Below are 21,353 nucleotides of genomic sequence, written 5' to 3' on the forward strand. Positions count from 1 at the left end.
AGGTGTCACCAGCAAGCCAGATCGGTGGGCTGCGTCCTGGGGAGGGACAAGAGTCTCGGCATCACAAGGAGGGAAGGACTGGGGGAAGAGACAGGCAGGAGATTCAGTTTGGTGAGACAGGTCGGATCACCTGCAGGAAAGGAGGAGGCTCAGATGCTGCCCCGACACTGTGCCCGGCACCACAGAGAGGTCCAGCCCTGGCACCTTGAGCATCACCCTGCTGCACTGAGCCTGTGTGGTCCCAGGTGAGCAGCAAAGGCAGTGCCTGTGGGTGCTCAGGCTGATGAGAAGCCGACGCTAAGACCTGACAGTTTACAAAGAGCTGTATGAAGCAGGCACCAACACAGAGAGGAACATGTAGTGAGGCAATGCGTGGTAGCCCTTGGGGTAGAGGGGATTCTGGGGAATGCCCAGGCTAGCAGAGGAGACCGCGTCTGCGCCAGGGCCAGCTCAAGTCAGCTAAGTCACTGGATCCCGTATTTAAACTTGCCTTTGATGTAATTCCATTAGTAAACACAATATACTCTTTGTTACCATTTTATTGTGTTTGTTTTGCTTTTTATACGGTTTCTATTCCATTCACTTAGGCCTGAGTATTATAGTGACATGAATGTTTTATGAGATACACTTCATCTAGCTTATTTAAGAAAATGACATCCAAGTAGTTTCCAAAACAAACAGCCTCACGGCCGGTTAGTGTAGCACTTCCCACTGGAAAGCCTGGGGAGCAGAAGGGCAGCAGCAATGGCACTTGCTGCTGGAGGGGATGGTGCCAGCATGGAGGGCGGACAGGGGGCCTCGGTGGCAAGGGGTATGGGGCTGCAGCAGGGCAGTGCTGGGGAGGCCAGGCTGTCAGAGCGGGGTGGCTGCAGCAGCAGCAGGTGGCCAGTGCCAGGAGGATCCGGGTGCCCCAGGTGCAAAAGCAGCCAGGATGTCTCCCCTGCCTGGCAGAAGGACTGGGGATGGTGCACCCTCCCTCTGCTCCTCCAACCCGATGCTGGGTGCAAAGGGGGAGAGCTCCCGGGCTTTCCCCTTCTTGCCACCCAGCGGGGAACCCTTGGGGATGAAAGGCACTGTAGAAATGTCATGGGTGGTTTAGGTGCGGATGCTGGGGTGGGAGGATGGAGAGAGAGCTGGTTTCCTTAGCATCAGCTTGGGGGGCGGCAGGTTGCCACCTCTTGCCCAATGCTGCCTGCTGGTGTGGATGCGCTTGTGGACTGAACACACTGGGGGCTGAGCTAAATGTCTCCAAGCTCCTCTCCTCACTGCAGCTGTAGGCAGGGGGAGCGACTGCACTGCTGTTGAGCCAGCAAGATTGGTAAGGGACAGGCAGGACGTGCACCAATGCCACCCACACTGCAGGACAAAGTGTCCTGGCCTTCCCTGCTCCGTCCTGCCATCCCCATGGATATTCCAGGTGGGGCAAATCCTGTGCCTTGTGCTCACCCCACTCCTGCATGGGCAGGGGGAAACAGCTCGGCACAGTGGCTCAAAGCAATGCTGAAGACATCACCTTGGGGGTGCTGGGACCACGGCCTGGCTGCACGCACCCGAAACATGCTGGGGGCAGCTCAGGGCGGGCAGCTGGAGGGTCAGAAGGAGGCCCAGGAAAGAGGGGGTGCATCCCACCCTGGGAGCAGGGCTGCTGGCAGGATCAGTGCTGCCCATGGGCTGGGGACGAGAACTCACCAGGCACAGGACGTCCTTCCTTGTAGCAGGACAGTGCGCGTGGGTCCAGGCACCAGGGAGGGGGGACAGATGGCTTGGATGCCACCATCTTGTGCTGCTGCTCAGAAGGGGACAATCACTGGTTTGGGTCCTTGACTGTCGTGGCTGGGAAAGCAGAAAAAGCCTCTCTCCAAGGCACTGGAGGGCTTTCCTTGGAAGAGTGTGCAGGTGTTAGACTTGGGTCTTATCTCAATGGCTTTGTGGGATGGCACCTGGCTCATGTGGCTCTCCAGGACAGCAGTATCACCCTGCTGTTTCAAAGAGCCCCTTCTGCTGTTCTCCCATGGTGCTGAGGATGCTCAGCTGCATCTGTTCACCAGGGAGGTACTTGGGTGCCAACTGTCCCCCGACTCACCCCCACAGGTGACAGAGCGGCCCTTGGTGCATCCCACAGGAAACAGCCTGCACCTGAGCTGGCCTGAACCAACATCGCTGCTGCCCTGGTGCACCAGAGCAGGGATGCACCATGAGCTGGACTTCCCTGGGCTGTGCTCCTCCCTGCCAGTGTGGTTTACCTGAGAGGTAGGGGCTTCTCTGCCTAAATCTGCCTGCGAGCAGTGAGATACTACTGAGGGCCGCTGCGTAGCCAAAGGAAGATGAATGGGGAGCTGGAAGAAGGGGCTGGAACAGAGAAGAGATGCCAAGAAGGATAAGTGGATGGGGCCAAGAGAAAGTGATAAACCACCCATCTGAACACAAAGTCTATGGCTTCCAGTCCTGATGCTGAATGCATGCAGCCTCACAGCTACTATCTCCTCCAAGGCATTAATAAAGCTTCTGTCTTGACTTTCTGACTGACTCTGAGAAAAATTATTTCTCTGGTAGGAACCACCCCACCTGCTAACATGAATTGCCCCAAGCGTGCAGGATGGCAGACAGACAAGACCTTTCTCACCTGTTCTTGTCTGGGGAGAGACATGGAGGAAACCAGCAGCTGGGTTTGGTGAACCCAGAGAGGAAGAAGCCCTGTAGATACCTACAAGATGCTGCCACCCTGTTCCAACCCTGCAATGGCTCCACTGACTACAGCAGTGGTGGGTTTGTCCCCAGCAGGCATTGGGCTACAAGCTGGCCCATGCCGCACTGCTCCCTCAATGGACCACCTCACCTGCATCCACAGCCCAGGGAGTACCACCTAGCACAAAGCACCAGGCACTGAAGAGCAGCCTGGCTGACTGACTCTGGAGGCCTCTACATCCTTAAGCCCAGGCCACCAGGAGCATCCACCATGCTAGGGCAGTCCATTGCAGAAGAGGAGGAGAGGGATAGACTGCAGCAGCAGCCCCCAGCAGAGCAGAGCGTGGAATGGCAGTGGTATACAAACTGTGGGAATGGCAGGAGGTGGAGGAGGAGAGATGGAAGCACAGGGTGATTTGGACAGATGGGGGACATCAGACTCACGATGTTAGAGGCACAACTTGTCATGATCCTTTTGTTTTTTCTCCCTTCATCATCAGAGACAAAGTAAAATGAAACTGAAGTATACAGGATTAAATTAAAACCACAGTTTTGTTTACATTATAAAAGAACGATCTAATAGTAATAATAATAATATCAAATGAACAATAATAATTAAACAGAACAGGAAAGAAGAAAGCTCTGGAGAATTCCTGCCTGGGTGGTGCTCACTGATGGAAGGTTTGTGTGACCGGTTTTATTGTTTGGGGATCATTCCCTTGATAGCTGACTCCCGGTTTACATACGTGGCCCAGTAGACTAAGTTGAAAATGGCGAAGAGGACTGGAAAGACGATGCGGGACATCTTGTCTACCTTGCTGACGCTGTTGTATGTCTTCTTACTCTCTGGGAGCTTCTCCTCTATACGGGGCATCTTGGGGGGTACGTTGGTGGCAGTAGCAGTGGCAGCAGCACTCTTGGAGATGGTGGGCAGGCCAGGGTCCTTGGCAATGTTGAGGGCATATGTGGTGCCAACAATGTTGTAGGTGTTGTTGGTTTTCTTCGCTAGTGCCACTGGCTCTTTTTTCTAGGGAAGGTGGAAGAAAAAAAACATAACAGAGATGAAATGACTGTAGAATTGCCTGGAGAACATTTTGTCCTCTGAGTTTACCTGCTTGCCCAGATGAGAAGATGGAAAAGGGTGCGAGGACCAAGAGACCAAGAAGAAGGCATTGTGGAAGGGAAGGAAATGTGGTGAGAAGATGGCCAGAACCCATGACGTCTGCCACTTGAGGGCTGCTGGAGCATAAAGACATGCTGGACTAGGGTGGATCAGCTACTTCGTGGTAAGCCTGACATGCAGCACGTAGCACAAAGAGGTCCTGGCCTGGCAGCTAGGTCCTGCTGCAAGTGAAATAACTGGAGCCACATAGCTGGGTTTGTAGCCTCCTTGCAGCCCCTTAGATCAGAGCAGTGGTATAAAAAGGTGTGTGCAGCTGCACTCGAGCAGTAGCTGCCCCAGACGGTGACTCCTTGATTGGCCGAGTGCTGTCAGGTCTATGTTGCGTATTGCCAGGTCAGTACAAGTGAATGCAGGCTCAAACTATACAGACTCCTTGTTTTCTCTCTCACCTGGGCAGTGTTGTTTGTTGCATGTAAGGTTCAGCCACAGAGAGATGATGCAGGAATGGGGTCTTTAGAAAAGAATGACACCCTGTGTGGTCATCCTGGGGGAAGAACTGATTTTGTGCTTTGCTGGCCTGCTTCCTGGGTCAGGTGAGATGAGGAGACATCACAGAGGATTATAGTTCTATTTTTTTTTGTAGCAGAAAGCCAGTGGCTTTAAGAATGTGGGTGACAGCATTGCAATATTTTTGCACCATATTACAAGGACATATCATACACTGCCTCAGTGCCCCTAATACCTCACAGGAATACCTCACAATTTAACATCATGATATCCAAAATGCCTCTGGGACCCTTCAGAGTACCTCATGACCTACCCAGGTAAGATACAGAACAGATGGAAGGCATTTGCGCTAGCCCTGGATTTCAGGATTGCTCAACATGGCACTAAAAGGCAGAGGGAAGGCCTTTCATCTTGCCTTCATAGCTATGGGTTGCTACAAATCAAGGGAGATAAGTGCATCCCTCCCACAAGGCTCCAGGGACAGCCATGCTGTCCAGGCTGAAGGGAGGAGAGCTTGCATAGCAAATGGCAAAAGAGGCACTTATGCTTCAGACATGTACTGAAGGATGATGGAAGATGCTGAAGCCAGTTCAGATGTTAATGAAGATGACTGGACAGGAAGACGGAGCTAGGAAGTCATGGTAGGTGTCGCCCCCACTCTGGGGATCTTCCTGTTGCTGTCCGGGACCTGAGACCAGCTGCACCGTAGACCATATCATATAAAGCAATCCAGGTCTACCAGGAGAAGACCATTGAATGAAATCCATTCATATGCAGACATCAGGCACTCTACACACCCCAGCACTCGTGTACTCCATGTGGTGTCCACTGTAATTACACCAAGAGCCAGCATTAGACACAGCAATGACTCATGGTGGGAATCTAATATCTAAACTCAGAACAAGGTGTGACTTTGGATCTCATTTTCTATTCAAAAGCTACTGAAACACAAGGTAAGGCTCATCCAGGCATTTCTCAGGGGTGCTTGGCACGGTTTTGCATGTACGTGTGAGGAAACCATGTACAAAGTGACGGTCAGGAGAAGGGGAGAGTGTGCAGCCAGCAGGACCTGTTCATCTCCCCATCCTACCCTGGAAATTGGTAGCAGGCAGCATCGCTGGGTAGTGGGAGCTGGAAAGGCCAGATTCGCCCAGTCTGCTCTGCAGAGATACTCCAAGGGCTTTAGCTTTCATGCTGTACTTCCATTTTAAATGTGTCCACAATCACATGGATATTTCTGGTTGCCTTAGGAAATGAATTTTCCACAGTGATTTTCAGAGGGACACTAAAAGCAGACTTCTGTGCAATCTTTAAACCCCTCTCCAATAACATCATAGCCAGGCCTGCAGCCTCATAATAATGCCAGCAATTACAGAAATTAACTTGCTACTAGAAGGAGGTCTAAATGTCTTCAGACTCCAGATCTGACTAAACCACTGATCAGACCATATTCATAGTCTTTTATGGGAGAGGGTGTTATGATCTTTAATGATTAACTGAGCAACTGATTTCTGCAATTATTAGAGCCATGTTAACTTGTACCCCTGCATAGGAGGTGAACTTTTCCTGCTAAAGAGCTGACAAGAAGCAAATAAAGGACTAAAGATGTTTCACCTTCTAAAACATTTAAATATGCTTAAGTATGATTACTTATTAACACAGCTACAGGAGGTAATAAAATAATTAATAGTAATGAATTCAGTAATGAAACGAAAAACAGATTGTTGTTCGCAGAATGTAATTTGAAGTGCACTGTGATTATTTTAGTATTAATCAGCCACGTTATTCATTACAGGAATAAGATGACTACAAGTGACATGACACTTTCAACCTGGCTAGCTTTTCTGCCCCAGAGCTTGGAAAATGGATCTGTCTTGCCTGGCCAAAGGCATCTGAAAACAGCAGGCTGAAATGGAGGAAAGTCAGGCAAATATGAATGCTGTGGGTGGTGATAGCAAGCTACTGCTCCTATTAGTGTGATCCAGAGCCCCCAGGCATCAGCTTGGGCTCCCCTGGACCTCAGATCAGGCTGTTCAGGTACTGCAGAGGCTCAGGAGCCTACAGCCAGGGCCTTTTTCCAGCTGTCTATGGAGTCTTCTGCCCTGGTCAGAGCTGGGAGCCTGGGTAGCCTTTGGGAAGCACCCAGAGCACACACTGCCTACACTAAAGCACATGTGTGTGCTCTGGATGTGGTCTGCTCCTGAGATGTCAGAAGAAATGGTTCAGCCTGAAGTTTACCGGGCTGTGCTTTATAAATAAGTGTTTCAGGCAAGATTTTGACAATCATACAAAGCAAAATGTGCTTATTGCTATCAGCTGCAAAGTAGCCCTTGGCCTTCCCCCTGCACCTTTATCTATGGTTCCACATCCTACTGAAACAGAAGGAAACCCCACATTTGCTTTGAAAACTTGTCCTATTTAAAACATCTATGTTACAAAGCAATTCCTGCATTTATGGCCCAGTTTGGACACAGGGAGACTGAACCACTGCACAAAGCTGTCCCTGTGCTGCTCTCCTGAGGGAAAAGCTGTGAAAGCTGGTCTGGAGATAAATATGTTCCCTGGATATTGCAGTCTGACAAGTTCTTCCACAACACGTGTACTGAAAAATAATAGCATTTTTGTTAAATATTCTTGTCTTCAAGCCTCTCTGTTGAGGAGCTAACAGCTGAACCTCTAAATTATGGGAACTACTGGTTCTGCCTATGATCTGCTGGAGATTTAGTTCTCTGCACCTGCTCCTTGGCTAGAAATTTGGGCTGGAAGCACTGTCCCTCTGACAGACCACTCTGAAGGTCACCATCACTAATATCTGCAGTACTTGAGAAATGCAAGGTATCTGCCACTTGCCATTCTAGAGAAAAGTCACTTTAATGACCTCCAAGCAGCTCTAGTCTCTAACATACTTGTATCCTATAATTCAAATCCCAGCAACTGCAGTTGCTGTTCCAGCGAACATGTCATTCCTTCCTCATGCCAGCTAAAGCTCCCCTCTGCAGCGTGCCAGAGACTTGATCCTATCAGAAAATAGCAGCAGTGTGTTTTATACTGAGACGCCTGTACCCTGAGCAGAGCCAAAGGCTCCAAACAATGCAATCTTGCATTAACAAGCAGGCTATGTCAATGCCAGGTTACTGTCAGCTGCTGGTGTAACCTTTGCCATCACTCATCCCTCCCATCTCTTTATTCAGATCATGTGGGACTGAGCCCAATGATGTTATGCTCCCTGGATCACCAAAGACTCAGAGGTTGGATGGAGTCAACAGTCAGCCCAACACCCCACACAGATAGTGCTGAAAGAGGGTGAAATGTTGTTGAAGAATGATACACGGACTCTAGTGAAGATGGTGAGAACATAAATAACTTGCAGTGCTATGGAGAGCTACAGGTGATTGCAAGTGCAGTAAGACAAAGGACACATGGGCTGCAGAGCATGGTCAGCAAGGGGAAGTCCCAGCAAAGACATATTTACCATAGCGAGGCAGAAAAAAAAAAGAGATGGGTCTGAACCACCCCGTGAGTCTGTAAGACTTCAAACTGGTTGAAAATGGTGGCCTGCCAAGGTTGGTTCTAGTTCCTCTCTGTTGGCAAGGAAGGGATTGAAACAAAGATGCCACAAATAGAAAGAAACAAAGGAGAAAGAAGAATGATTCCCAAGTGACCTGGATCAAAGGGCAAACTTCAGAATTGCTGAAGAGTAGGTTGGACAAAAAGCTAGGCTTTACTCAGTGAGTGGAAAAGGCACCTAGTACAAATGGCTAGCATGCCTGTCACTTCCAAAATACAAGAAAGAAAACCATGATGATCATATCAACAGAGGGTTTTGGAGGATACTTTTTGGTGAATTTCTCTTAGTGAAAAGACATGTGAAAAGTACGTAAAAAGCCTGGACCTAACCTTCTTACTATACACTACAGGATTATTGTCTTAAGGATGAGAAGGATAAAGATCCAGGACTATTCCTCCATTCAAAGTGTGTTCCTCCTTGTTCTCAAGTGTCTGACTGCAGATACTTGTATTGTTTTTGTTGCTTCTTGCCACCCAGGATTTCAGGGCAACATCATACAAGCACAGATACAGAGTTAAATCAGATTTTATGCACAGACATTGTATTGCAGGCAGAATTGGGTTTAAGTAAGTGTCTTCCAAAGATCCAAAGCATCTTCCATCCTGAGGAACAGACAACACTTTTTTGCAGGGAACTCCCTGGTAAATGTCATCCTTGCAGACTTCATGAGTATCCCAGTGGCGAAGTCATCGTTAATGGTTGTCTCTCTGGATCCCCCCTGTAACAGCCACTCAGGAAGTGACCTTGTTGGGTCCAGAGATGGCCATCCCTATAGGATGCAGTGGATCTCACTCTGTTCAGACACAGCCCTTCTGTCCTGAAGTGGATCCTTTTAACAAGATATTTTGAGGATCCTAGAGATAGGGAGCTTTGATGGCTACTGAAAACACTCATCTTTCAATCTCTTTGGCCTCTCACTCCTCCCCAACTACTGCTATCTCCCACCTTCCTCCTGATGATGTTTTTTTAAAAATCATCTTTACTGACAAGTTTTCCACATTGGATCCAGATACCTCTCTCCAATTCGATCTACACCTCTAGGTTGGTTGCAGCCACTCTGCCATACAAAAAGAGAGGAAATCCTTCATCCACAATTATCAATTACTTGTGGCAGGCAGGAAAGCCTTGGAAAATCTTTGGGTCCAAGAAGCATTAGTCAAATCTTATCAGAGTGTGTGCTAAAGGGAGTTTTTGGTGACATCTATGGTGATATCTGTCTGCCTTTCATTAGAGAACTGCAGAGAACATGCAGAGTAGCTCCCAGCTAGAACCAGAATCCAACTGTGGCTATAGCCAGAACATCGTCATGATCATTTATGATGCAGAGATCAATTATTCACCAAGATCAGCCCATCATGTTAGATTCTACCTGAAAAAATGCTCTGTTCCCATCTAAACTGATGGGTTGGCTAAAAGGGAGGAAGAAAGAATGGAACCAGCCCTGACAGAGTGAACACTCTGGAAGTGCCTGTCAGCAAGCAGCAGCTTTTGCAAGGTAGTGATTTCTTTCAAATGTGATGGGAAGCATTGCTGCTGCCTACATTTGAGGTGAGGGAAGGGCTGATGCTTATTGATTTTTTTTCATGTTCATGCAAGGAAACAATCAAACCTGGAGTGAGGATCCTTGCCATCACATCAATAAAGAGTGCTCTTTTTGGCTGGGGGGAAGGCTCTCCAGAGACCAGGGCTCAGCCTGGGCTTGTCACTGGTAGTTTTACTGCTGGTACAAACACTTTAAAATGCCAATAGTTATTCTTCTGCCTCCTCTTTCTTTTGTCATTTCAACCACCTGGCTTGTCAATTGTTTCAAGAAGAGCTAATTAAAGGCTGAAACTGAGCCAGTGAGGCACCTTCATTGCGTAGCAAATTCACTGCTTGGAAATATTCAATGGAATAAAGATGAAAAGCAAATATGGTGACACATCGTATTCCCAAGCTTCCTGAAAGCCCACCACTCTCCAGGGAGTTCTCTTGAGCTGCAGAGACCAGGAGTGGGTTGAAAAAGCATCCACAAATTTGGAGTCCTTCCTGATTCTCCAGCCTGATACCAATTGCAGCAAACTCACAAAGAGCATTCCCTCTGAAACATTCCTGGTCCTGCTTTGTTTTCTTGTTTGATTCCCACAAGCGCAAACATTCTGTATGCTCTTACCCTATTGTTTCAGCACTGTTAGTTCTTGCAGTGCTGGGTCAATGAATAAATTAAAGAGCATGTTTCTATGACAAATTGAAGCTTTTGAGCTTTTGCTGTTTTTTTGGCTGTGCCCAGTTCACGTAATTGCCCAAGGCTGTGTGAATCCTGACTTTGTGCTGATTTTCCCATCCCTGAAAGGGACATGGTTGCTTTGAGGACCTGTTCTGATCCTTCGCTCATGCCAATGACCCAGGAGAGGCTTGTGTCATCTCTAGAGGCCAGATTAGCATTATTGTTCACGATGGAAGTAGAAGACCATCAACTGGCCTCCTCTGGAGCCTTTCTGCCATGAGTTTGTTGCTCAGACCACAGCTGCAAAAGCAAACAGATAGAGAGAGTCCAAGGAACACAAGAGAGAAGTATTCAACACTCAGTGAAGGCTGTGGTTCTCCATAAGGCCTCTGTTCTCCTGCTTTGACCTCCATACCAGAGAGATGACTGGCTGTTGTATTCCCAAAAGTTACTGCAATTCTGCTATGTATTTACATACAGCCGCACAACAATTTTACACAACACACTGAAACGCAAAGGAGTAAAATATAAAGGCTCCAGAACCAATAACAAGGACAAAGCTGATTTTCAAATTGATTCAATAAATATAAACAGTAAGCGATTTCTCTGCACAGCCGAGATTAAATCAGTTAGGAGGGAGGGGGCACAAGCAAGGGTAGCAGTGGCTGTCAGGAAGGAAACTGCCAGAGAGGCAGATCCCGAGCGAGAAGGGAAAACGTGGGTGATGCCAGGCACTAATTTACTGCCAGTTGCCGTTTCTGATTGTTTGCTTCCCACCCACCCTCTTGGCCTGAGCTTACAAAGCAGCAGCTGCCAGCAGCTGTGGGCAACAGCATGAGTGTTAGACTTCCTCATTGCTGCACCATGCTTGCCCGTGCCAGGGGAGACCTGCGGTTGGGGATACCAGCTACAGGGGACACAGCAGAGTGGAACTGTCTCCATTGGCGAGGCTGGCATCCCATGGCATATTTGGGTTTGTGTGGCATGCTAGCAACATGGAGCAGGGCATTTATGGGTTGGAGGGAGAAGAAAGGAGAGAGAAGACCACCAGCGGAGCAAGACCAAAAAATGCACACATTCACGTTTCTACTGGCAAATGGTCGTGCAGAAGGACAGAGGGAAAAATGAGCAGTCATGCCTGGGTGTTTTTCTCCAGCTAAGCACAGCAACCAGCCCTCCAAGCCCTTCCTCCCGTGACCCTCAAGAACCGCTCCAGTTGAGACCTGAGCTGGGGACCCCAGTAAGTAGCATCCAGCCTCCTTGAGTGCTGTGGGGCTGCATGTTACCCACTCCTGGCCCCAGCACAGCTCTCTCGTGCAGCGTTTCTTCACTGCCCTCTCCTCCCTGGCCTTGGCCACAGGGCTGACCTTCATCTCTTGGGCCTCCAGCACCTTCTTGCCATCCCAAGCCCAGCTGCGCTTGGTGAAGTAGTTGACGGTGGCAAATTCGATCAGCGCAGAAAACACAAAGGCGTAACAGACGGCTATGAACCAGTCCATGGCCGTCGCGTACGCCACTTTAGGTAATGAGTTTCTTGCGCTGATGCTTAGTGTGGTCATGGTGAGGACGGTGGTGACACCTGTGGAAACATAGCAGGAGACAAGGATGGTGTGAGACCATACACTCCTACCCACCCAAGTTTCTCCTCAAACCACACAGCTGGCATTTCCATCATGTAAATTTAGGAGCCATCCTCTAAGCCATGTGGCCCACATTCCCACTGTAATTACAGGAGTCTTACCCAGCACAAGTCTGTGGTGCAATTCATAGAATAATGAAACAGTCCAGGTTGGAAGGGAAGTCAGCTTGTCCAACCCCTACTTGAATCAGGGCCACCTTCAGGTTGCTCAGGGCCTTCTCTTGTTCAGTTTTGAATATCTCCAATTCATATAACCAATGGCAAACATCTGCATTAGGATGAGATTAATCTTCCCCAAACTCCATTGACTACATCTCTGCTGACTATAAAAGAATTGTAGCTCATAGGTAGGCACTCACATTCAATTCCTCATCTGCTAGTAGGGTAAGTTGCATGATGCTAGACCCAGCTCCCTTATGTAGAATATGCCATGGAGAAGCCTCTGGTTGCTTTTGCAATAAAATAAAAGTAATAAAATAACAGTAAAAAGGACAGCCAGATGGTTGGGAACTTCATGGAGGACCAGAAACTGGCCACTCATCCAATGTGGTTCTCTCAACATTTTGGAAATAGTGTCTTGTGACCTGCATGGATGGACACCTGGGTCCTGCCAGCACAGCCAGGACCCATCAGTGGCCCAAGCTGCCAGAATGAGTGTCACTATGATTTATCTTAAAAAAATGATCTGTTGCAAAATGCCTTTTAAAGCTTTTTTCATTAAAGCAAGCAACCATTGCTATCCATTTCCCCAATAATGTGCTTCTCAATTAAAAATGCATTAAAAACATTATAAAAATATTGACTAATTTTCACTTCCCTTAAGCCATACTCCCGGTAATTGAAGAGTTTCAATAATATTGTTGACAATACTTTCTGAGAGGCAAAAAAAAAGGAATAAACCATTGGAGTTCTCATTATTTTCTTAATAGGAAAGCAAGGCAATTTGGGAGCAAAGGTATTTTTCACAAAGGTAGGTTTTAATTTTTCAGTCAGCTCTTTCCTGCTCAATCTGAGCTGCTACTCGAGGAAACCTGTCTAATTGCAAATCTCAGGATAACACAGGAGGGAATCAAATATCCTCAGAGAAGGACTCGCCCCTGGTGTCAGGAGTGCAGAGACACTCCAGAACCAATGCAGATGTAAGAGCGCACCTGGGGCATGGACAGACATGGACAGACAGTGTGCACTCTGTGGGGTTTAGTTGCACGTGATTCACAGATAGATGAGTGAGGAAAGTTCATTGATGACTCTCTATATGCCTGAGCTGGTCCTATTTTCCACGTGATTTCTGTCTGAGCCCCCCCTTCTCCATTCTGCTGGATGAAAACACTAAAGAGTGAGTGCTAAGGGGCCATATTCCCTCTTCTTCACTGTTATCACTGTTCAATGCAGCTTTTGCAATTTGGATTGCACAAACCAGTTTGGTCATACTAACTGCCCAGCTCCCTGCAGCTGCACTCGACCCTGGGGATCGCTGTAGGATTTGCATCACCAGGGAAGGGAAGGCAACCTGGTGCTAATGGGGAGAAGCTGCGCTCAACCGTAAATTTTAAAACTTGTTCATGACCTACATTTCACAAGCCCCAGTGAACACAAAAACCATAATGATTCCCTTCTAGTTCATTTAGGAGGGTGCAGAACCACCTGTGACCCTCCCTACGTCCCTTTCCAGTCCACAGCACAGGAACAAGGTCCAGACCTGTGGAGAGGGTCTGGAAAGGAGGTCATCAGCCTTGTTGGGTTTGGGGGAGTATTTCTATCATGACTCTTGCTGCAGAGAAAATGCCTCATGATCTTTGAAACCACACCACTTTCTGTCATTCAAAAACACAAGCAGGTGGTACCATATATCCCCTCTCTGCTTGGTGAATTTTGTCCAAAATACTCTCTGTTAAGTGGTATCTGCTGGGCACTGTTATTTCCAGCAAATACAATCCTGCAGCGTCACACCTGGTCTGTGAGCATGTGTATGTAGATCCTGAACTAAAGGTCTTGGCAGGAAAGCACAAAGCAATTCTGTTATTAAATGTTTGTAAAAGCTATTAATATATGTGCAATGCCAGCCTGACACTTTGCCTCGGAGAGAGGATCTGAAACCAGCTGAAGAAAATAATAACAATATATTTACCATGCAGTTATACTGCCTCAGCCCAGAAACTTGTTATATGGAGCTCTGACCAGGGGCACATTAGCAATTTCAAAGGTAGAGCTTTAAATGCCTCCCCATGTACCTATCCTCTCCTCAACTCAAAAGCCAATATAGATAAGCAGACACAACCAAATGCATATAATTAGATGATCAATACCTTGATTACTGTTAATATTTATGGCTTGGCTTGTAGCAGAAACATGGACAGGAGTACTTTTGCAGTGATTCAGTGGAAGCAGGGGCACTGGTAAGACACTGAGAGCTATTCTGGGAAACGGCCAGCAGCTTCACTAATGGAGGTCAATGCCTGGAGAAGACCAGCTCGGATGCTCAGTCTATTTCCCGTCATTTGTGGTGCCTTTCTCCCCTGACCTGAGAGGATGCCCCCATGCTCCGAGACTCACCAAAAACCGTTCGGGCAGGAACGGACTCCCTGTTAAGCCAGAAGGAGACCTGGGACAGGATGACCGTCATAATGCAGGGTAGGTAGGTCTGGATCACAAAGTACCCGATCTTCCTCTTGAGGTGGAAGTGTGTGGTCATGACGACATACTCCCCTGCAGAGACAGATGGTTAGAGATGCTGAGCTGCTGGTCCTTTCCAGGATGGGGCCAGCTGACCCACTAAACCACTAAAGATCTGTCCTGAACAAACTTTCAAGTTCTTAGATGAAATTGCAGTGTGTGTGTCATATTGTTACTGGCTGGCATGCTCTGATATCTTACAGTACTGCAGGCCACCCTAAGAGCCGCGTGAAGGAGGGATGCGTGCTGCAGCACACTGTCGGCACTTACTTTGCATGTCCTGCACATGCACACACAACTGCTGTGCCATGCCAGGTGCGTGCCCCAGTGTAGCCTGCATGACTTCCACATAGCATTTGTCCTTTCAAAACACTTCTCTGGAGACTTCTTTAATTCATTACAAAACAGTTGGGGGACAAAGGCAAACCAATGCCAATAAACAGCTGGGCAATAGGCTTTCCCTGCTTCACCCCAGGCACAAGATGCCTCTGGGGGTCTCTCCGGACCGAGGTCCCATCCCTTTTCTGCTCTAGCCCAGGGAGCCACGTTGTGGGTAAGATCCTTCAAGCCTAGAGAGACCCTAGCAGTGCTTCAGCAGGATTTCACGACAAAGGACTGTATTTTCTCTAACAATCCTGAAAATATTCCACCTTTCCTCACTGCAGCCATCTCAAAAATCAGGGCAAGTTCTGTTGCTAAAGGTCTGGGCTGTAAACCAAAGAAGCAGCTGTCCCTGTTTTCCCTCAATGGCCTATTCCTCCACTCAAAACTTCGGATATTTTGTTGGATTATTGTGCCTTTTTGTTGTGAGCGTGGCTCTGCTAAATCATGACACGCAGGAGCCTTTAGCAGCTTTCTTGCCATTTCAGGTTATTCATCTGTACATTTTACTACAACTTAAGTAGAGAGATAGGCCAGATATTATGACATTTAGTTCCCTGGACTCCCCACATTTCCCCAGGGGAGGTGATATGAGTTGTTGAACTGTTGAACAGACAGATGCTATTAAAATCAAATGCACCAGAGAGGAAATATCCTCAAATGAGAGAACTACTGGTGCATACAGAAGGAAAAAAAAAAAAAAAAGAAAAAAGAAAGATGAGAGACACACATGAGATAACAGAAGCTATCAGTACCTGGATTCAGAGGGGAAGGGAGGAGCAGCAGATGGGAGAGAAAGATGATTAATATTGGTCATTAATCAGAGGAAACATTTGTTTGGGATCATCTTCTATTAGCTATGACAATATTTGTGTAAGCTGATGCAGTGAAAATCACACTGAACATTATGTTGCATTTGCCTCCCCTGCCCGCAATGCTGTGCTGAGGGACTGGAAAGGTATCCAAGACAGATGAACCCACAGTACCAAGAACCAGCTGGGCAAGGTGGGGCAAATTTTCCACACAACAGATCATTTTTAGATGCTTGAAATCAGTTTTCTAGAGGGTATGGGTGATAAGGCTCTTTCAGTGGAAACCACTAAAAGCTAAACCCTTTGCTGCCTCTTGGTGACTGCTCCAGATGCCACCAGCCATATTCTCCAACAGCACATGGCTTGAGAAGTACTGTGGTGCTCACTGCCCGCAGGTACTGCCTCTATAATTATGCCAAATCCTAGCATTCAAAGCCCATAGGTCCATCTCATCTGACAGTGTGCTCAGCCCATGCATCACATCGTGGTCCCACAAGTACCTGTGCTGGATCGAACCATCTCTGTCCCAACAACGTGGCCTAGCAGGTCATACTGGTTCAGGCGAGATCCACCCTTTGCTACTTCCACTGATTTATCCTTCCCCAGTGTCCAGGTGTAGATCACCTCCGTCTTTGTGTAGGCATCTGCAGAAAAGAAAGAAGAATGAGGTTTGTGCTTCTGCCTGACCTAAAATATACCAAAATTAGCCTGTAGCCAAATTAATCCCTGCTGTGCATTCCTCAGAGCCACATGGCTGAGCACAGCCAAGCATGGCCAGAGACCAAGGCAGTTCAACAACTGTTAAATCAAATGAGCAAAAGGGAGCTGGGGTTTTCGGAAGGGAGCTGGAAGAGGGGGCAGAGCACTGTCGTTGAGAGACACACTGTCCCCTTGACGTGCTGACTCTGCAAGGGTTGGCTCCAAGCAGAGACCAGACAGGAAGGCGTCCAGACCAGCAAGCTGCTGGGGCAGCAGGACGGCCACAGCCCTGCCATGCCAGGGACCGGGAGAATCACATTGGCAGCAGCTGGCGAGAGAGCCTAAAGCAAATGGGGTTGAATTTTAGGTTAAGGAGAAGAAGTTAAAAATCTTTACCCTCACTCAGAACCAACCCTCTCTAAGCCTCTCAGCTTTAGAGGTGGTGTGCCCTTCCACCAAGATGCTATTTCCCCTGCGTGACCCTGTGTTTGCCAGCCTCCAGGCCAATCTGCCAGGCAGCAAGGGAGGGCAGTGCTGAGAAAAGCCTGCCCACACATCGCAAGAGAAACAGCAGACAAGTGCCACTGGACTGCTGCGTGGGGTAGTGCCGGGCTCAGGGCCAGGGCTCCTTCCAGGGGCTTGCAAGTTCCCCACCTGCCCAACTCCCCATATGCAAAAACACCTCTCTCTAACACACACAGTCGCCATCACCTTCACAAGCCTTTGTGACCAAACCCCTGCTTGTCCTCGTAGCCACTCCCTTTCCCAACAGCGCCCACATGCTCTTGGTTTTACCAGTCCTATGGTATCCTGAAATTGAGTCTCTCCAGACTCTACTAGGAGCTACTTCTCCTCATAGTGCCTAAGCTTCCTGTCCATACCCACTCTGCACCAGTTTTTTAAGCAAGAACAAAGTTCACTAAAACAAGTCTTTAATTAATTTTACAACCAGCGTCTCCTATTAAGACATTAAGGAATGCTTTGGCTGGGGTCAGGTCAAGCAATGGGTCAGGTTTACTGCAGAAATGTGTCAGCTCCTGCTTTGTGGAAGATGTGTCCTGAGACAACCAGATTTCTCTGATCTTTTTAAAACAACCACGGTTATCCCTGCACTGTAGGATTTGGCAAACCTGTTAAATACTAAGCAGGTGCTGTGCAAAGTGGGGGGAGTGGTTTTGATGATCAGCCAATGTTTCTCAGCATGCCAGCATGCTGCCTAAGCACTTCTGATGCAGGCTGGCACCTCTCATCTGATATGCAACACTCTGCTTTTCCAACCCCTCCTTCCAGCTCTCAACATGCTTCTGGAGACCGCCATCCTCCTTCAGGCTTAGCTTTGCACAGCTCTGCCAATGCTCTTCCACCTTGATGGGCAGCACCTTCTGCTCTAGCAGTCATGGTTCACCCACCGCCACTCAGTCTACAAAGGAAACTTGCCCAGTTTCATTGCCATCACCCCTGAAAATTCAGTTGTCTGCGTATCTGGTTGTCTGGGACAGAAGCATATCTGGTGTCACATAGGCATGGCATGGATGCTTGGAACATATTTAATGCCATGAAGCTGTTTTGGTTCTGCTCAATGCCTCGCTTGCAATGCAGTCTAGTCCAATCCAAACAAGGAGAGCTCTTTGACATTTAGTGGAGCTGGTAACTTCAGCAACATCTTCTGCTAGCCTAGTCTCAGGCAGCTGCTGTACAAATGTCCTATGGCTGGCTTAGAAACAGTTGCTCTCTGCTGCGTACATCCATCTTCTAGGGAGCATGATGATAGGTAAAACCACCACCTCCACTGCATTTGGTCCAAGGAATGATGCAGGTGGGCAGCTGAAGCTATCTGAAATGCCTGATGCCCTTTACTTCTCCTGCAAGCTCTCTGCCTTCCCTCTTTGGGTGGCTGCCATGGTGGCACAGGGACAGGAGGCCACGGATGAGCCATTCAGGTTGTAGGGATCACTGGAAGGTGGTCACTGAGGCAAATTCGGCTATCCTTTGAACAGCACATGTCTGGCCCTGGCATTGTCCTTCTACTTACAAATCTGACCCACTTTAAGCTTCTTGCAAATGAGCAGCTTCCAGCTGTCGATGGCTTTTTGGTTCAAACACTAGTTTAATCCTACTCCAACACAGGAGAGGTGAACTTGGATGCTATATGGATAGGTGCTTTAGAAAGAGCTGTACTAATGTTAATCAGGGGCAGCTCTCTGAGCTGCTTGTGTCAAAACTCTCATCATTCAGAGGCCAAATCAGTAAAAATACCCAGAACAACCCCAAAGGATGTTGCAGCAGAAATATGCACGTTAATCTCTTTTCCTCACTGAGAAACATTATAAGCAATTAGATGTGGAGTAACCTGCCTTCCTGCAAGTCTTGTAATAATCCCAGAGTTTAGGCCTGAGGTATGAGATTTTATATCTCTCCTCACAAGGATTATTAACATTAATAATTCAGCCTTCTCTAAGGCTTGCTATTATACTGGCCTTACTGATGTCTTGTGGCAATGAGTTCTACATTTAATTAGATGCTGCCTAAGAAAAAACTTTGTTTTAGTAGTTTTGAATAATCCAGTTTCATGGATGCCTTTTGTCATGAGGCAGAGGAGCAGATGCATGTGATAAACATGATTTCTTCTGGTGTCAATCCAACTTTTCAACTTTCTCCTTAGTTAACTCCCAAATGGCTACAGGAAGGAAGTATCAGTTTAGAAAGGTTGTGATTTCTCTGTTTTCTTAGAGTCCAAAAGGGAGATTACTGGTGCGGCCTCATTCTTTAGTTGGAGGTGGGTAACTCTTCCATCTAATGCAAACATAGACTGAGAGCAGTGCTCAGTTTGTTGGACCTGGAGGAGACTCCAGGCAGAGCGGGACTAGGAAATTTATTTCCACATTATGGTGAACCAGTGGCTTCGAATTTGTTTCCCACTCACTTTAGGAACAAAACCAAAAGAAATTTAACTTGTGTACAAGAGAGAAGAGGGAACTTGTTCCTAGGCAGGGTATGGGAAACCCAGGCCAACGAGCAGCTGCAAGCCTGGGAAGCTAGGAGCAGCTTTCAACTCACCAGCAGCCTGAAAATCTTCCCTAAACCAGGGCCCTTGGGTGTTGGGACTGAGATTCCCAGAGTTTCCAAGCTTTTTACTTGAGAGCAGCCTGCCTGACAGACTGAAGAGGAGCAAGGGGTTTGTAATCTCCATTGGAACATGGAACCAGAGCAACCAGAGATTTCAGGCAGGAGTGATGCAGGGAAGGTGGACAGGACACCTAGCAGCAGACACCACTGCTATCTTCCCAAATCTGTCCCCCCAGGATCACCTTGTGATGAAGGAAAAGCATGTCTGAGTTTTCCACCAACGCTGGTCCTGCTGAGGCAGCGCTGAAGAGGCAGCACTTCCCACTGAAAGCAGGGAGGGCAACGGGAAGCTGCTCTTCCCACTTCCCTAATAAACTTACAGCAAAACCATAGGTGTCTAACCCATCCTGTGAGCCTGAATTGACCACAGATTTGCTTGCTGCCCATTTCTGACAATGGTAGGAACTGCATGCATGAGATACCAGAAACAAATTTTTGATCACATTATCATTAGCAATAATTAATAACACTGTTACTAAAATACTGGAAAACACTAGCCCCACAAAGGACTGTTCTGTAGCTCTGTACCCACCTCCTTGCAGAGGCTGATCAGGGTACTTACAGCTCCCAAATTTCAGCGGACAAGCATGCACATCCATCGGGAAGTCCTCCAGGTGCATGGGGCACTCTGCATGAATCGTTAGCCTACAAGACAAAACACAGGGCATGATCAGAAACACATGGCTGCAGAGGCTCCCACCTGGCCCTTCTGCCACGGTGTCTTTGCTCTGCATCCGTCAAAGGCGACAAAGGCCTCAGTGCAGTCACTGACCTCTGGGTCTCCGGGCAGAAGGCCATCAGCTGTGGAGAGAACAGCAGGCACACAGATCTGGCCACCTTTCCCATTGCATAAACTCAGCCCTATTGACTGAATTTATCTTTATCCACTCAGTGCAATCAGAAAATCTGCCAAAGCCCAGGACTTCTGTTTGCTTATGCACTGTGCACAAATTGCTCATTAATGCCTGGGGCCAGGGGACATCTCATGGACCATGCTGGAAAGCAGCGGGAAGGGGCTTCCAGGGTACATGGCCTGTTCTTCCCGGTGGTCTGGAAGGAGCTGAGGGCTGGCAGATGGTTCAGTCAGAAAGCCACAGCGCTGCTGGGCTTCCTGAACAAAGTCAGTCAGAGCCATGAAGTTGCAGTTGTTGCATCAGGGTACAACACACCCCTGTGCATGTGGGGCACCTCATCCCATCTCCCCTGGCTCTTCCCTCGCTGGTGGCACTGCAGAGGATGCGGCGGGCAGATGCAGAACTGCATGTCCTGGGGCTGTTTAGGGTGTGCAGGACAACTTGTGCACTTTACACATCCACCAAATCCCAGTAGGATACCTTGTCAGGAAGTGGTTTTGTGTGGGAGGCACAACCATAAAAGCAGTGTGCTGCAGAACATGGGACCAGGCATAAAAGGATCCATTATAAAAGGCTCTAAAAAAGGTATCTCTAAGCTTGTGTTCCTTCCTGAAGTACTGCAAAGCCTGCAGCCTGGGGGGCAGGGAGCCAGGACAGACAGCTTCCCAGGAGATGTCTAATACAATCTTCTCTGAAGGAACCATTTGTAGAAAAAAGGATCCACTTCTGATGGCTCAGCAAAATAACAAATAAACCATGACAGGAGCAACAGGTGAATGCAAAGGGCAAGCGCACAGACCTAAGGCTGAAGGTGGCTTGTGGAAAACTCAGGTCGAGAAGCACAGTGGAAAGCTTCTATTGAGATATTTTCCTTCAGCTGGAAAAATGTTCAGGTAAGTTATTCTTCATAGAAAATATTGAGGCTTAGTCAAATGCAAAACAAACCCTGAAAAAGTAAAGGGTTCAGATTTTGTTTGCTAAAAGCAAAGAAGAAAAAAAAAAGTAAGGAAAGAAAAGAAAAATAAGTTATTTCTTTTAGGCAGACAAACCTTAAATGATTCTACAAAAAAAAAAAAAAGG

At 47.8% G+C, this 21,353-nt stretch overlaps 1 protein-coding gene across 1 annotated transcript in view; it reads right to left on the reverse strand.

Annotated features, from left to right (window-relative positions):
• Positions 1–3,179: 3,179 nt before the first annotated feature.
• Positions 3,180–21,353, reverse strand: part of GABRA3 (gamma-aminobutyric acid type A receptor subunit alpha3) — a 71,137-nt gene continuing 52,963 nt past the window's right edge. The window contains exons 6-10 of the mRNA XM_075512898.1: positions 19,982–20,064; positions 16,095–16,238; positions 14,282–14,434; positions 11,457–11,668; positions 3,180–3,712 (exon numbers count right to left, since the gene is read on the reverse strand). Coding sequence (XP_075369013.1) covers positions 3,383–3,712; positions 11,457–11,668; positions 14,282–14,434; positions 16,095–16,238; positions 19,982–20,064 — 922 coding nt within the window. The 3' untranslated portion in view covers positions 3,180–3,382. The remainder of the gene's footprint in view (positions 3,713–11,456; positions 11,669–14,281; positions 14,435–16,094; positions 16,239–19,981; positions 20,065–21,353) is intronic.

This window comes from Mycteria americana, chromosome 10, assembly GCF_035582795.1.
Source record: "Mycteria americana isolate JAX WOST 10 ecotype Jacksonville Zoo and Gardens chromosome 10, USCA_MyAme_1.0, whole genome shotgun sequence".
NCBI lineage: Eukaryota > Metazoa > Chordata > Aves > Ciconiiformes > Ciconiidae > Mycteria > Mycteria americana.